Source organism: Talpa europaea (genome assembly GCF_964194135.1).
Source record: "Talpa europaea genome assembly, chromosome: 7".
Taxonomy (NCBI): Eukaryota; Metazoa; Chordata; class Mammalia; order Eulipotyphla; family Talpidae; genus Talpa; species Talpa europaea.
Genome location: NC_140074.1, coordinates 44,531,650 through 44,549,968, shown reverse-complemented (window position 1 = coordinate 44,549,968; position 18,319 = coordinate 44,531,650). Strand labels below are relative to the sequence as shown.

The 18,319-nt window shown below is 34.4% G+C and overlaps 1 protein-coding gene across 1 annotated transcript in view; it reads right to left on the bottom strand.

The window, feature by feature from the left end:
• Nucleotides 1-18,319, bottom strand: part of VPS13A (vacuolar protein sorting 13 homolog A) — a gene marked incomplete at its 3' end in the record, with an annotated part of 180,645 nt that overhangs the window by 36,085 nt on the left and 126,241 nt on the right. Inside the window, exons 51-59 of the mRNA XM_084236962.1 lie at nt 16,651-16,779; nt 16,139-16,272; nt 13,629-13,758; nt 11,091-11,323; nt 7,531-7,684; nt 6,557-6,703; nt 6,316-6,397; nt 5,101-5,170; nt 4,183-4,288 (exon numbers count right to left, since the gene is read on the bottom strand). Of these exons, the coding sequence (XP_084093088.1) occupies nt 4,183-4,288; nt 5,101-5,170; nt 6,316-6,397; nt 6,557-6,703; nt 7,531-7,684; nt 11,091-11,323; nt 13,629-13,758; nt 16,139-16,272; nt 16,651-16,779 (1,185 nt within the window). The remainder of the gene's footprint in view (nt 1-4,182; nt 4,289-5,100; nt 5,171-6,315; nt 6,398-6,556; nt 6,704-7,530; nt 7,685-11,090; nt 11,324-13,628; nt 13,759-16,138; nt 16,273-16,650; nt 16,780-18,319) is intronic.

Genomic DNA, 18,319 nt, shown 5'->3' with positions numbered 1-18,319 from the left:
GAACAACAAAAAAAACCCAAAACCAGTAGAAGAAAAGAAATAATAAAAACCAAAGCAGAAATAAATGAAATTGAAACTAAAAAAACAATCCAAAAGATCAATGAAACCAAGAGCTGGTTCTTTGAAAAAATCAATAAAATAGACAAACCCCTAGCCAGGCTCACAAAGGAAAAAAGGGAGAAAGCACAAATAAACAGGATCATCAATGAAAGAGGAGAAATCACAACGGACACAGCAGAAATCAAAAAAATAATCAGTAACTACTATGAACAGTTATATGGAAACAAGTTTAACAATCTAGAGGAGATGGACAAATTCCTACAACTCTACAATCACCCAAAGCTAGATAAAGAAGAAATAGAACACCTAAACAGACCAATTACAATTAGCGAAATTGAAATGGTAATCAAAAACCTCCCCAAAAACAAAAGCCCAGGACCTGATGGATTTACAAATGAATTCTACCAAACATTCAGAGACGAATTAGTGCCTATCCTTCACAAACTCTTCCAAAAAATTGAGAAGGAAGGGACAATACCAAACACGTTCTATGAAGCCAACATTACACTAATACCAAAACCGAACAAGGACAACACAAAAAAGGAAAACTACAGGCCAATCTCCCTAATGAACACTGATGCAAAAATCCTCAATAAAATTTTAGCTATCAGAATCCAACAATGTATCCATAAGATAATTCACCACGACCAAGTTGGATTCATTCCAGGGGCACAAGGATGGTTTAACATCCGAAAATCAATCAACGTTATCCAACACATCAACAAAAAGAAATATAAAAACCATATGATAATATCAATAGATGCTGAGAAAGCTTTCGACAAAGTGCAACACCCATTCATGATAAAAGCCCTTGAAATTCTTGGGATACAAGGAACATACCTCAACATCATAAAGGCCATCTATGACAAGCCAACAGCCAGTATCATTCTCAATGGTGAAAAGCTGAAAGCAATTCCATTAAGATCTGGAACAAGACAAGGATGTCCACTCTCACCATTGCTTTTCAATATAATACTGGAAGTCCTAGCCAGGGCAATAAGACAAGAGAAAGACATCCAAGGAATCCAAATAGGAAAAGAAGAAGTCAAACTATCACTATTTGCAGACGATATGATATTATACATAGAGAACCCCAAAAACTCCACAGAAAAGCTAATTCAACTCATCAATCAGTTCAGTAAAGTGGCAGGATACAAAATCAACACGCAAAAGTCAGTAGCCTTCCTATACACAAACAATAAATCTGAAGAAGAAGAAATCAAAAAGACCATCCCTTTTGTTATTGAAACAAAAAAAATCAAATATTTGGGAATAAATCTAACAAAAGAGGTAAAGGACCTATACAAAGAAAACTATAAAACACTGTTAAAAGAAATAGAAGAAGACACAAAGAAATGGAGAGACATCCCCTGCTCATGGATTGGAAGAATAAACATTATTAAAATGGCCATCCTTCCAAAAGCAATATACAGATTCAATGCTATTCCAATCAAAATTTCAATGTCATTCTTCAAAGAAATAGAACAATTATTGATGAAATTCATATGGAATCACAAAAAACCCCGAATAGCCAAAGCTCTCCTGAAAAAAAAAGAAGGGAATGGAGGCATCAGACTCCCAGACTTCAAACTATACTACAAAGCCATAATCATCAAAACCGCATGGTATTGGAACAAGAACAGACATACAGACCAATGGAATCGAATAGAAAATCCAGAAATAAACCCACAGGTTTATGGTCAACTAATCTTTGACAAAGGAGCAAAGACTATGCATTGGAGCAAAGAAAGTTTGTTCAATAAATGGTGCTGGGAAAACTGGGTCGCTACATGCAAAAGAATGAAGCTTGACCACCACCTCACACCATACACAAAAATCAACTCAAAATGGATTAAAGAACTAGACATAAGACCTGAAACCATAAAATATATAGAAGGAAATATAGGCGAAACACTACGTGATTTGCACATCAAAGACATCTTTACAGACACATCACCCAAAGCTGTGATAGTGAAGGCAAAGATAAACAGCTGGGACTATATCAAATTAAAGAGCTTTTGCACAGCAAAAGAGACAATAACAAAAACAAAGAGAAACCCCACCAACTGGGAGAACATTTTTGCACCCAACACTAATGATAAAGGACTGATCACAAAAATCTGCAAAGAGCTGATGAGACTCAACAACAACAAAGAAAATAATCCAGTCAAAAAATGGGCAGAAGAGCTTAAAAGAAACTTCTCTGAAGAGGAAATGCAAATGGCCAACAGGCATATGAAAAAATGTTCAACATCACTTGTCATCAGGGAAATGCAAATCAAAACTACCATGAGATACCATCTTACACCAGTGAGAATGGCACATATTAAAAAAACTAGCAACAACAAATGTTGGCGAGGGTGTGGAGAAAAAGGAACTCTTCTGCACTGTTGGTGGGAGTGCAAACTGGTCCAACCACTGTGGAAAGCTGTGTGGAGATTTCTGGACCTACTAAACATAGAGCTTCCATATGACCCAGCAATTCCACTCCTAGGTATTTACCCAAAGGACACAGAAACATCAATTCCAAAGAACACCTGCACCCCTATGTTTATAGCAGCACTGTTTACAATAGCTAAGCTTTGGAAACAACCCAAATGCCCAAAAATAGATGACTGGATCAAGAAGATGTGGTACATATATACCATGGAATATTACTCAGCATTCAAAAAAGATAAACACATGCAATTTGCTGCAACATGGATGGCGCTGGAAGGGATCATGCTCAGCGAAATAAGCCAAAAAGAAAAAGAAAAATACCGGATGGTCTCACTCATAGCAGGAATCTAGAAAACTTAAATAAGGGACCAGGAAAATGAATAACTATAAGAAAGTGAAAATCAAAATCAACAAAAAACTATGAACCAGAGACACTTTTAGGGGGGCGGCGGCGGGAGGGGAGGGATTGGGGTCAGAATGGGGGGCTGCAATTGTATGGGGAATATAACAATAAAATTTATTTAAAAAAAAAAAAAAAAAAAAAACTACCAAATTGTACACTTTACAGGGGTAAAATGTAAGGGATATGGATTATATATCAATAAACTGTTACTGAAAGGAAAAAAAAATTTGCATTGTCTTATTCATGTAGTTTGTCCTCATCTTCAGAATTTTTTTTTAAAGATTCATTTATTTATTTATTTATACAAGCACTGGGTATAGTTAGAAGCATGGGAGGGTGAGAGAATTCACCAGAGCCAGAGCAGGGAAGAGAATAGGCAGACTGATGAAATACACTGCTGAGGGTTGCGGCGGGCACAGCAGGAGACGTCTGAGTGGCCAGGGATTGAACCAGCACTGCAGAGGCCACGCGCTCAACCGCTACGCCACCAGGGGAGGCCCCAGAATTCTTTCTATGAGGAAAAAGCGACCATATCTGGAGGGGATAATGCTAAGCAAAATATGCCAGAAAGAGAAAGACAAGTACTAGACAGTTTCACTTCTATGTGGAATACAGAGAAAATAAAAAGGGTCAGACAGAAGCAAACCATTAACAAACCTTGTAAGTCTGACTGTAAAGCTGACAATACAGGAGAGGTGGAGCATAAAAGGGAGGGGGAACCCAAAGACTATACTGGAGGACCATGGGTCTTTTGGTGGTGTGTATGGTATGGTGACATACATTTGAAGAACTGTGATCCTATACCTCTGAATCATATACAGTGTTTAAAATCAATTGTGAAAAGGTCAGTACCTACACCTGAAAAAAAAAGAGACCAAATATGATCTGCCCTAAAACTAATATTATAGTCTTTCTGTTACAAAGTGATACTTGTCATTTGCTTATTTCTCATCAAATATTCTTTTATGCCCAATTTTTTAAATTAATGAAAACAAAATAGCAAAAAGCAATGACACAAACATGATTATCTTCTTCCTCTACTATTGGCCTAAAACCTTTTCTGTTTGTTACTAATCTTAAAAAGACTATTTTAACTTGCCTTATATCCAGTTTCTATAATCTGAAAATATAACTTCTTATCAATGTACTCAGTAGCATAAAAATTTAAAAATGTATTTTTCAAATGAAACAAAACCACTTTAATCTCTTTGAAAAACTATAAATAGTATTTTATGTTCTCCTCTCCCTAATCTTTCCCATCAATGCTATTGTTGTCTTACCTCTGTGTTTTCAGAAGCCACTTCTTCTGCTATCAGTTCTGCCAAAGCATATACAAATCCAAGATCTAACCTGAGATCCATTTCTTGGATCAACACTTTGAAATACCTGTTTTTACAAAGCAGAATACATTTTTTAAAACATCAATTAACTATGTTAGGAAAATTAGATGAGAAAAAAACTTAATCAGCATGCTGAAACTTAGAACTTTCTATATAAATAAAATAAAAATTGTCACAGTAACATTGTTCATAATAGCAACAAACTAAGAAATAAGAAAATGCCTTAAGAGGAACTTGGTAAGTAAACTGTGATCTTCAGTCATAGCATAGAATATTATGTATTAGTGATAATAAGCTCTTACTATACAGAACAAAATGAATAAATTTTATAAAAAGCTGAATGGAAAAAAGCAAATCCCAGGATTAGATTTGCAGTTTGAATCCATTTTTTTAAAGTTGGGAAGGGAAAACTGAGAAGCATAACATATAGGCACACATATACAATAAAACTATATTTTAAAAAGGAAGGGAATAAAGACAGTGTTTGTCTTGGTGATAGGATGGAGAAAACATGAAACAGAAGAATAAACATAGATGGATGCTTCTATCAATTTCATTTTCCTAGACTGCCTACGGAGTAACTTTGAACATTTTTTTCTTGTTTCTAAAATAATATTAACTATAGACAACTTAAGAGAGAAAAACAAAACAAAAAAGAAAATGCCCACAATTAAGAAATACCTGTTGTTAATACCTAGGCACATTTCATTTATCACTTTCTCTAAGAAGCTCTGCAGTAATTTTTTTTATGACCTTGATAGTTAATATTTTATACTCAAATTACTATTTTATTAAGTACAATGAGCTCATACTTAATATTATTAAATTAACACACAAGAGCTGTATTAAGGCACTTACTTAATACGTGATATCTGGGAATGCCCTGCAGATCGTATGACAATACTGACATCTGTAAAGGGTTTTGGCGCTGGAAAAGTTAATCAATACAATTAATCCATTGATGGTTTAAGTAAAAGCTAAGTATTTCTTGTAATTTAATACATATCACAAGGGACACCTGAATCATTGACTGAATTATGAGTATCATTAAAATTACTGACATTTGCAAGACCCATCACAATTTTATTTTGGAGAGATTTTTTTAAAAAATTATTTGGGGCCTCCCTGGTGGCGCAAGGGGTTAAGACACAACCTATGAAGCTAACAGCAGCCACTGCTGCACAAGTTCAATGCCCAGCCAGGGAGCAACCCATATGGCACAGCAGACCTCTCCTGACTCACCCGCTGCTCCCCTCAGCAGTGTATTTTAGTCAATCTGCCTGTTCTGTTCCCCACTGTCTCTGGTAAATCCTCTCACCTCCCTGCACCTCTGGCCTGTACCCCAGTTCTTGTACACATAAAAATAAATCTTTAAAAAAATAAAATTATAAATTATTTGTATTTACTCTAAGAATAACTTAATCCTTTAAATCAGTGATTTTAAATTGAAAGTATGCATGAGAATCACCAGGGAACTCTGGTGAAAACACAAATTTCAGGGTCTTGCCCCAGATTAGGTAGAGAGGGGTTTGGACAGGTACAGTGGAAAAAAAGTTTCCAAGCAGATTATGAATGTGGTGTGGGGTGAGGGTGAAAACAGAGATGAAAGTGGAATGAAGAGAAGGGAGTAGAGGAGGGAAGGGAGTAGAGGAGGGAAGAGAAAGCGAGGGGAGGCTGAATAGCAAAGAAAGAAAAGTGAAGGGAAAAAGAGGGAAAAGAACTTGACAATATCATCTGGAGAATGTAAGAGTTTCCATGGTTAGAAAACACTCTATTTGAAAAAAATTCCCATTCACTTTTAAATAAAGAGTTCAATTTGTAAATGTTTATTAATTAGCCATTTTTTTAAAAAAAATAATGTTCCTAAGACCATAAGTTTATATTACTGATTAGTGTAGTCTTCAGATTTCACTTAGTTTTGTTGAATACTTGCTGGTCCTTTTCAAGCTATTTAATTTTTCAGTGATTCTTCAGAAATTAAATTTGAGAATAATTTCATTTCACATTTTATAGTAAAATAAACCACACAGTAAATACAACCACTTTAATGGCAATCTAAAAATACAAACAAACCTGAGTCCATGGTGACTGATTTGGGAGGTTTAATAGGATAAAACACAAATGGAAATATAGCACCATGAATCTGGTTTTGGATCTAGGAAAATAAAATACAGTTCAGTACATTAATTATATATCTGATTAGAATAACAGAAGAAGTAGAATAATAAAGTACTACATAAACAGACTGTTGGAATAAATTTGGTTTACTGTTATGTTACTTTAGAATATAATTTGATTATATTGTCAGACTTACCTGTATTCTGTAAATTTGAACTCTAAATGATGACTGATGTGCAGATGTGCTATATTCCACATTTAATGCTGGAAGATAATTTCTACGTATTGCTATTACATGTGGTTGCAGAATTTTCATGTTAGTACCACTTGGTGTGAAGCGAACCTGAAAAATATGCGCCACCCAACAAAAAAACCATGGAATTACTCTTTATACTTAACTGATGAAAGTCTGAAATTTGTACCAAAGTTTTAAAGAAAATATTTATTAAAATAGAAGGCTAAGAATTTGGTTATTGTTAGATTGAGATCTTTATAGCCCATATCCATAAAATTTACAAATATAGTCATATAATCCTTATAACTCGGTTGTATTTTTATTTATTTATTTATTTATTTATTTGTTTGTTTGTTTGTTTGTTTGTTTATTTATTTATTTAACACAAGCACTGGGTACAGTCAGAAGCACAGGACGGTGAGAGAATTCACCAGAGCCAGAGCGGGGAACAGAACAGGCAGACTGACGAAGAAATACACTGCTGAGGGGAGCAGTGGGCGTGGCAGGAGAGGTCTGCACGCCATGTGGGACCCTCGCCGGCAGCCAGGGATCGAACCGGCACTGCACAGGCTTGGGGCAGCTTCGCAGCCCAGCGCTCAACCGTTGCGCCACCAGGGGAGGCCCAGGTTGTTATCATTTTTTATATAAATTATCTACAATAAAATGAAGTGTAACAGAAAAACTATAAAAACTAAAATCAGTGAATCAATAAGTGATTGGTTTCTTGCTAACCCAAAGAACAGATTATTAGTATCTTAAGAGAAAATTGGGTTAATATTTATCTCTTTAAAGTATTTTATACAAAGCATGTATCTTAGGATTGTGTTCAGTTTATTTTGTAAGGAAAACAGACTTTTCTTAAACATTCTTCAACAGTGATTTTTCTAGATACAAGATGAAAATTAAAACTTTCTATTAGTAATTAAAAATATTACCGGAGTATTGGCATCCAACTCAACAACCTTATCTTCTGAAGGCGAAGACTCAGTATATTCCTTAAATTCTTTCTCTAACTTCTCAGTGTGCTTTATACTCATTGGCTTCCATCGTGACTTCTTCTTGGGCTTGGTCTCCCAAACCACATCAGAACTTACATGTAAAATCAAATACCATAGTACTGATTTTTAAACATTTTCATTTTTACTGGCTTATCACATGCAATTACTATTTTAGTAAAATTTTGCATATCCTCAATTATAAATGAACATCACAAATTCAAAAACATGAATTCATTCAACCGATACTTTATTAAACTCCTATTCAGGCACTATTATAGGTGGCTGGGAAACATTTTTGCCATTCTAAAGCTTTATTTTAGCTGAGGAGTGATGGACAATAAGTAGCAAATATCTTAGCATATTTTACTACATAAGGAGGTGAAAATAACTTGGAAACAAAAGTAATCAGGGTAAGGTAGACGTGAGGTACTGCGATGTACAAAATGGTAGGGGTTAAGTATTAAAATAGAGTGGTCAATAGAGACCTCATTGAGAAGGTGATATTTCAGAAAATTTAAAGGAGATGAGGGAGTTATCAGCAGACAACAGAAGAGTATTTCAGGTAGAGTGAACAGCTAGAGCAAAATCTCCAAAACAGAGCACACCTGTAAGTATAATGAAGAGCAAGGATACTAGTATGCTTGAACGCATGAAGACTAAAAGATAACCGAAGACAGAGAAAGGAAGGCAAAATAATGTAAACTCTTCCAGGGAATTGCAAAGACTGCATTTTATTCTGAGATGAGGACGCACTAAAAGATTATGATATCAGCCTAATACAGGAAGTCAGGAGTCAAACTGCAAATGCTCCGCTAGGGAAGAACAATGAGGTAGTGAAAGAGGTTAGAGTCTATGAGTGTTGGGATGGTAGAGCCAGCATAGAACTTCTAGATAAATTAGTTGTAGGGTGTGACATAAGAGGGGAAGTAGTTGTCATTAACTCTAATGGTGAAGTAGGTTTAGTGAAGGAGATTAGAAGTTTGGTTTTATACATATGAGAATGTCTAGTTGGAGATAATTTCTGGAATTTCTTGCAGAACTTGAAATCATAAAATTAAAACAGAGAAAAGGACAAAGGTATGAGAGTCAAAGGGAACCCAATATTAAGTAATTGAAAAGATAAGGAACCAATAAATGAAACTGAGAATGCTGAGAAAGAAAGAAAATCCAAGAGGGTGAGTTACCCTGGAACTCAAGTCAAGGAAACTATATAAGGAAGTATCTGTGTTAAATGTTACAAACTTAAGCAACATGAGGAATGGTAATTGTACATTGAATATGGAATTACACAGGTTTTTGGTGATGTCGGCAAGATCAGTTTCATGTTATGTTAACAGCAAAAGTCTATTTGGGGAAAAGAATTGGAGATAGTAAATGAATTACTCTTTTGTAACAGACATTATTTTTGAGAAGTTTGGCTATAAAGGAAAACAAAGAAATGGGTAGTAGGTAGCAGTTAAGGTAAGTTCAAGAAAAGTTGTTGCCTTTTCTAAGTTTTGAAATAAGAATGAAATTCACAGTCTAAAATTACTTTGCTCTTTCTGTTTACATATTTAATTTTAATTAAGTACTCGTTTATTCCTTCTAAAATTGATTTGTTTAGTAAGTAGAAAGATAGGAACCAAGTTATTATTTACCTTTGCATTCATGTCTTTTAGCATAGGAATTAGCATATAAAGAAGTATAATTGACTTAAAATCTGTTGTTTATATAACCTTTCGATGTAAATAACATTATTTTTCTGAGAACAGTGAACATTTTTAAGAAAATAGTTTTTAATATTTACTTTTATGGCCTGAATTCTATTTAGTGGCAAGCTAGGGGTACTTCCTAGCTGAAGTTATATAGAAAAGCAAATTTAAACCCAAAGCAGTGATAGTGAAGGCAAAGCTAAACAACTGGGACTACATCAAATTAAAGAGCTTCTGCATAGCAAAAGAGACAAGAACCAAAACAAAGAGAAACCCCACTGACTGGGAGAACATTTTTGCACACAACACTAATGATAAAGGACTGATCACAAAAATCTGTAAAGAGCTGATGAGACTCAACAAAAACAAAGAAAATAATCCAGTCAAAAAATGGGCAGAAGAGCTAAAAAGAAATTTCTCTGAAGAGGAAATGCAAATGGAAACAGGCATATGAAAAAATGTTCAACATCACTTGCAATTAGGGAAATGCAAATCAAAACTACAATGAGATACCATCTTACACCTGTGAGAATGGCACATATTAAACAATCTAGCAACAACAAATGTTGGGGAGGATGTGGAGAAAAAGGAACTCTCCTGCACTGCTGGTGGGAGTGCAAACTGGTCCAACCACTATGGAGGGTGTGTGAGATATCTTGACCTACCAAACATAGAGCTTCCATATGATCCAGCAATTCCACTCCTGGGTATTTACCCAAAGGACACAGAAGCATCAATTCCAAAGAGCACCTGCACCCCTATATTTATAGCAGCACTGTTTACAATAGCTAAGCTTTGGAAACAACCCATATGCCCAAAAATAGATGACTGGATCAAGAAGATGTGGTACATATACACCACGGAATATTATTCAGCATTCAAAAAAGATAAACACATGCAATTTGCAGCAACATGGATGGAGCTAGGAAGGGATCATGCTCAGTGAAATAAGCCAGAAAGAAAAAGAAAAATACCGGATGGTCTCACTCATAGCAGGAATCTAGAAAACTTAAATAAGGGATCAGGAAAAAGAATAATTATAAGAAAGAAAATATCAAAATCAACAAACAACTATGAACCAGAGACACTCTATGGGGGGTGGGGATGGGGAAAGGAGGGCTTGGGGTCAAAGTAAGGGGGTTGGAATTTTAAGGGTAATATAAAAATAAAATTTAAATAATAATAAAAAAAAGAAAAGCAAATTTAAATCTGTATCATATACCATATATGTTTGTTTATTTGAGTTTATCTAAGGACTAAAACTACATTCTCCTAGTTAAACAGACCAGAACCCAGATATGCTTTCTAATTAGACACTAATATCTCCAAAGTAATATTGTTGGGGGGAAAGTATGTCCTATAACAATATTTGTTTATGAATAAGAATAGTAAGGGCATGAGAGAAAAAGATTATTGGTGATGGTTTTATGGGGAATGATTAAGACGGTATTATCAGATCTTAAAAAAAGCATGATCAAATTAGAAAGTAATTGTCTTCATTCCTCCAACAACTATTTAAGAAGTATAATAGCTTACTTTATACTGTGGTGGTAAATAAAGTACACTTTTGACAACTTGAATGAAACTGACTAGAGAGAGCTGGAAGAATTAACATGTTGAAAGTTTTACATATTTGTGATAAATCTTTATCATGAATGCAAAAAAATCAAAATACCTTTTAAATTAACATTAACTTGGTATCGATCAAAATACAAAATTTAAACTAAATTATTAGGTATTATAATTACCATTCTTAATGATTAAGAAATGATCATTTAAATCTATTAAAATTTTAATGCATCTAACCTTGTAATGCCAATGTAGGCTACTTCTTGCCTTGTGTAATTGTTAACAAGAGAAATTCCAACATCCTGTAATGCCAACACAATTTCTTGTTCTGCTAGCTCCGCTTTCTCACTTTCATATGTAACTTTAAATACTTTTGGATCTTCAGTGAATAAAATAATGCGTTGTAAGCCTTCAAAGAATGAAACTAAATAAATGGTCTTTTCTCCCAAATTTACGGGTGCCATCATATCCTAAAAGAAAACCATCCAAAATTAGAAATTAGTTTAGTCCCAACCAACATGAATTGAAAATGAGAATAATGGCACCTACTTTGCAAAAGTGGCAATTAAATGAGTCTTTTTTTGAAAATTTACATCATTAAAACCTTTTGATGTTAGCTACTATTCTTGCTATAAAAATATTAATGACCAACTGTTCTTTTATTTTGACCTTTTAATAACGTCTAATTAAAAAGTCTGTTGCAGAAGACTACTACTTTATGATGTGCAGGAATTTAGAAGAAAACTTGAAATCAAAACTAAAGAAAGAGGAAAGAATATAGTATAGATTAAAGCAGAAATTGGTAAAAATGAGCAATTTCCTACAAAGCCAACAGTGGTTTTTGATGGGGGAAAAAACTAATAAAACTAAATTGTTACCAAAACTTATAAAGAAGGAAAGGAGGCACACATTTTCAATGCCAGGAATAAAAATAGTATATCACTATAAATATTACAATAAAAAGATATTGTCATTTTTATATCAACATATATTAAAAATTCTGATAAAATATTTTTAGAAAAACTCAAAAAATAACAGAACGAATTGTCCTATATATAATAACAAAATAGAGTTCATAATTTAAAATCTTCCTACAAAGACAACTGCAGGCTAAAGAAGATTTGGTTTCTTTGGTGAATTCTAGCAAACATTCAGGAAATAAACCACACCAATCTTTTAACAATCTCTTTTGAAAACTATAAAGTCTCAAGTATTTCCCAACCTTTTTCAGGAGGTACCATGACCTTAATATCAAAATCTGGTAAAGGCATTATAACAGAATAAAGTAATAGGCCCATTTCACTCATGAAAAATACAAACAAAAGTCTTAAAACCTAGAGTCAATTCCAGAAATACATAGTTGGTCTAAGACTGAAAAAAAGCCACATAATTTATCTTCCCAATTAAGATAAAATTTAAATGTAATATAATAATCTGAATAGATTTTAAAAAGGCATGAAAATTCAGTATTTATGCATACACCAATACACAACATTTTTACAAATCAGGAGTAGAAATGAGTTTCCTTAATTTGACACAGAATATATATTTTTTAAAAACCTGTAACAAAGATACACTTAATGATGAAATGCATCGTTTCTCCTCTAAAATGGAGTAAGAGCCACTGGTCTACTGATAGAAATCACTAATGTCAAGAAAACACTGGAATAAGGGTTAAACTAAGATGTATTTTGAAAAATGAAAAAATTTCCAGAAGTCATTTAAAATACTACTGGAAAATATCCATTACATATTTATTATATCCATCATGTATTATAGTATCTATTATATATATGTAATTCATACACACACACATATAGTCATACATAATTTTAAAACAATCAACAATAACATGCCACCTAGAAATAAATTTTTTTTTAAAGATTTATTTATTCATGCATACAACAACCGGGGTACAGGCTAGATCTGTGAGAGTGTGAGAGGATTCACCAGAGACAGCAGGGACAGAACAGGCAGACTGACTGAAATACACTGCTGAGGGGAGCAGCGGGCAAGACAGGAGAGGTCTGCCAAGCCATGTGGTTTGCTCCCTGGCCGGCTGGGATTGAACCGGTGCTGCAGAGACTGTGGACAGCTTCACAGCACAGTGTTCATTGCCTGAGCCACCAGGAAAGGCCCTAGAAATAAATTCTTTAGGGCCTCCCCTGGTGGTGCAGGCGGTTGAGAACTGCGCTGTGAAGCTGTCTGTAGCCTCTGCAGCACCGGTTCGATCCTGGCCAGCCAGCGAGGGTCCCACATGGCACGGCAGACCCCTTCTGTCTCACCCGCTGCTCCCCTCAGCAGTGTATTTCGTCAGTCTGCCTGTTCTGCTCCCTGCTCTGTCTCTGGTGAATCCTCTTATCCTCCTGCGCATCTGGCCTGTACTCCGGTTCTTACATAAATAAATCTTTAAAAACAATTCTTTATTGATGGATTAGGTAAATGGTCCTCACAGCAGCTAAACATACCTAAAAAAACAGCCGATACATAGAATAAACCTGTTAACGAAGTGAATGCTGCATCACTTCTGTAAGTACAGCTTACCCTTTATAACACAGTAAAAGCAAATAACAATGTAGACAAAATAAGACTATTTCTGGCTTTAAACATTTGTAATTAAAATTTAAATACTGCTCTTAAAATTTTTGGCAGTATTTCAGAAGTGTAGACCTAAAAAAAAACCAAAAAAACAGGCTTAAAGCTAGTAGGGCTGAAAAGATTACCTTAAAAAAATTCTGCTGCTTAGAATACCATAATAATCCACCCAATACTTACATCCTTTTGTGTTACTTCACCATGGCTTTGTCCACACTTCCACGTCAACTTTCTAGAACCCACTGGATCAGCCCATGTATAAAATACTGCTTTTCCAGGAGGGAGGGAATCTTCTATATCCTTGAGAGATCTAAGTAGTAACAACATGTATAAACTAAGGGCAAGTATATGACTCTAAAAAAAAATTAAAATAATGCTTTATTAATTCCTATTCCATTAGCTGAGATTTGTGATAGTTCTGATGAAGAGTAGATTGAACTTTTTTCTTTATAAAATGAAAGACAAAAATGAGACTATTTCAAGGGAAATAGCTGTCTTGCATAGGCTACGAAGGTTTTCAAGTCTTCTAACTACTCTAACAACTTCTATTTTAGTACAAATTAATAATGTAAGAAAATTATTCCAATCATTTTATCTTACTGATAATAAATCTAAGAGAATTTAACTCCTTTAAATATTGGCTTTATTATGGCAAAGACATTTTTAAAAACTTAAGACACAGGACAAAACTGTAAAAAATTCAATCAATTCACAAAGTGATTCCAAGAAAGAAAAAAAATTAGAGCAGCAAATCAAATAGAGTAAATTTTCTCTACCATAGCTCACACAAATTAATGAAACAACATCCTAGACATCTCTTTGTAAAATGTTTAAATTTCAAGAAAATAGAGGGAAACTACCAGGAAACAATGAACAAAATCAGTTACTCAGAAAGGAGTAAGAATAAAGCTGGTCTTGAACTTTCCTATAACACCAAATGCCAGAAAACAATGGAGCAGTAGCTCTACAATTTTGAGGGAGGTTAAGATTTAAAATTTTATGACAAATTGTCTTTAATGTGTAAGTAATGTTCAATAGCATAACATGTAATCTAACTCAAAGACTTTTTAAAACCAGGCCAGGGAATACTCAAAATAAAAATTTAAGATTGAGGATGCAGAAATATTAACCCTTTGCACTCCGACATTGGCTACCAGCTACTCGACGCTACTTTGCAGCGGAAATGTGCATTTACAGACCCTCGTATTATTTAGTATAATTTTGGAACCATGTAACGTATTATAATGATATTGGACTTATATGAATTGGGTGACATTGAGGAATGTATATTTGCAAAAAAACAATATTTTATTGTTTATAATTTTGTACAGTATGATAAGTTTTGTAACACTCCCCAATATGCATTGCAGGCTGATTAGTGCATGTTTGACATGTCTGTATAGAGGTCTATCTGGAGCTCATCTTCACTACTACTTGTGTCATGAGACTCATTCGTGGTTGGACGCTTTGCCATTGTTCTAATAAAAAATATGAATAAATGCATGGGTTGAAAATTTCTAATTGTTATTACTAACTGACAAGATGATATTTACCAAAATAGCTTTCACCAAACAATTTATTCACTAAGAAAAGAATCACTTTTCTGATTTTCTCCTCGTTAGATCTATGTGCACTGCTCGAAGCCTCAAACCAAAATGAGCTCAGCTTTGAAAATCTTTTCCTCCAGATGTAGACTTGTTTATTTGTAATTATATATCTCACTATACAGTGCGCGCTATGTTCGAAAACCAACCTTTCTTCTACAAACTCCCCTTATCGCTCTTTTCAAGTGGCGTCGCGAAAAGTGCTCGGACCGTTGTGAGCACGCATCTCACGTTCTCGTCCGACACAAAACCTGCTGACATTTCTTGTATATATCTTAGTAATTTTACGATATTTTGATTTAATTTCTTGTGCCATTTCAAGATAAAACTTCAGGGAAACATGCATGTCTCACTAATAAATTGCAATGTCCCCTGAGAGGGGGCATCCGAGTGATATGCTAGAATTCCAATGTTCCCTGAGAGGGGACAGCGGAGTGCAAAGGGTTAAGCAACTAGATCGATTAAACAGATCAATCTGGTGTTAATGTTATAAAGCAAAGGGCCAAAAATAGCCTAAACATTAAAAAAAACTACTAATATTAATCTGAATGAAAAATCCCAAATTATATTCAACAGAAACAGAGACTCTGAAAAGAGAATTTGAAAAAAAAAGTTAAAGTACTTAAAATTTTTCATGAGTAGGTAAGTTAGCAGACACTATTTCACTTTCAAAATTTTAAATGCATTAAAATCTTCAAGATACAAAAAGTTAACATCTAGAACAGAAGCAGAACGTGTATTTTACAGATTATCACTAGAAGAAAATAAACCATATTACAAAAAAACATGGCAAGGAATCACAAACTATTATAAATGATACAAATGGATTAAGATCTTTATTGAAAGAAGAGTCTAACATAAAATTGGAAATACACAAAATTCTCAACAACAGAGGAATATTTACAGTAGCCCCCACCTTGTCTGAAGGGGATATGTATCAAGACCCCCAACAGATGCCTAAAACCATGCATAGTACCCAAGCCATTAACAGTACTTATAGTCTTTAGAAATCATCATAAAATCAATGTCTCATCAACTATACACTGCTAAAATCAGAGGGTACTGTATTTGTAGTAATCTTCATACCTTTGCTTGTATTGAATAACCTCATTCTTGGTGTGATTTATTAACAGGAATGTAGCAGCTCCATCATGATAATCTGAAAATTTAATCACTGTTGAATGCTCAGCCAAATTAACTTCTGCTATAATACCTCCAAGCTAGAAAAAAGGAAAAAAATACTCTTTAATGCGACCCAAAGTATATTAAGTTTAATAAAACTCTCCATAACTTAATACATTTTTATTTTTTAAATTCAGAATTTTATTCTTTAAGTCTGGGAAACCATGAATCTAATTATTAATATTATGTATATTCTATCCAGATGTGGTATATCCTAGTATTCTAGGTACTCCAACTAGCTTTCTATGTAACAAATTGTTTTAAGTCTTGTATTTCCTTTTAGTACTTTTCCCCTTATATAAAAAATTTGCTCATTTTTGACAAAAGCAAATTTAAAAAATCAGATAATTATTTACAAATATATGTAAGAATACTAGTAACATTAACTTCTCTACTCACGCTAATACATCACTTACCTCATCATTCAGACGCAATAAAATACAATTTTCTTGCTTATTAAAATATATCTTTTTTGGGGGGTCTTCACTTCTTTCAACTTGAATAAGAAGTTTATTAGAAGCATCCATTGGCCAAAAGGGGATACACTAAAACATACATTGAACGTATTTATTTAAAAAAATTAAGTATCATTTTAATAAACCTATCAGAATCGACCTAAAGTAAACTTAAAAAAAAATCTCTTTCAATAGTGTTCTGATTTTGGATTGTTTGGCTAAACTGCTATTAACTTAGAGATGGTTCATCACTTGTGAGCATTGTGAGTACAAGAGTAATGGGTCAAAAGTTGAAGAGCTATGATTAAATAGAGTGCTGGCAAAGAGATTTAATGTAGTCCACATCACAGAAGGGCTGATAAATCATCAAGTAAAATGAGAAAAGAATTGAAAAATAATAAAGATCAGTTTAAGACAAGGCTAGACATCATTTAGTAAGATAACTTGTAATCAAATTAATTCATAAAATATTTTTAAATATTTAATTTAATAAATTAAAAATTATTTTAAGAAAAGTAGAAATTGAAAACAAAAAAATACCAGTAAAATAAAAACTAAGTTGTTGTGAAGTTATAATTGTAACTAACATAAACTGTTGAAAGAGAAAGCTATAAAGTTTTTTAAAAGACCCAACAGGGCCTCCCCGGTGGTGCAGCGGTTGAGTGCTGGGTTGCGAAGCTGCCTGCAGCCTTTGCAGCGCCGGTTTGATCCCCGGCTGCTCCCCGGCCACCAGAGGAGGGTCCCACATGGTGTGCAGACCTCTCCTGCCGCCCACTGCTCCCCTCAGCAGTGTACTTGGGTCCTTCTGCCTGCTCTGCTCCTCGCTCTGGCTCGGTGAATTCTCTCACCCTCCCGCACTTCTGACTGTACCCAGTGCTTGTATAAATAAATAAATAAATCTTTAAAAAAAAAGACCCAACAATGTTATATGCAATAAACACATAAATCAAGGCATGGAAATGTTATAAAGTATGAACATATATAAAGCAGAAAAAAGCCACAGACAAACTTGTTCAATACCATCCACAATCTCCGTATTTCACTCAGAGCAAAAGCTCACAAATTCTGCATGATTTTATCCTTTATTAATGTTATTCTTTGCTCTCTACTACTTTTCCCTCTCCAGTAATCCTAGCCTCTTTTGCTATTCCTCAAACATGATAAATATTGTCCCACTTGGGGCCCCTATCCTGGATGATACTTCAGTCTCTAATGCTTTCCTCAGATATCTACCTTGTATAGAAGTCTAACTCCTGACTAAAATGTATAATTTTTCAGATACATAGGTAATTACATAGGTGATTTTTTCAGAACATAGGTAATTAGGTATTCACATAGGCCTCACTGGGGAAAGCTGCCATCCCACACCAGACCAGGGATACAACAAGCGCACTGCAGTCTCAAGGACTCAGCCCCTCCTTCCAGCCTTGCTAGTATGCTCACCTGCTTCCTACCTCAGGCAGCTTCCTTTAAAGGCCTCTGCATTGGGGCACATGGCAGATGTTTTACTCAGAAACCTCACATAGAAAAGAGGAAGGCTCCACTCTGACTCAGTGCTCAGTACTTTCCATTCCTGGATCTTCCTCCTTGTCATTCCCCATTCCCATTCCCCAGATTCATAAAACTACAA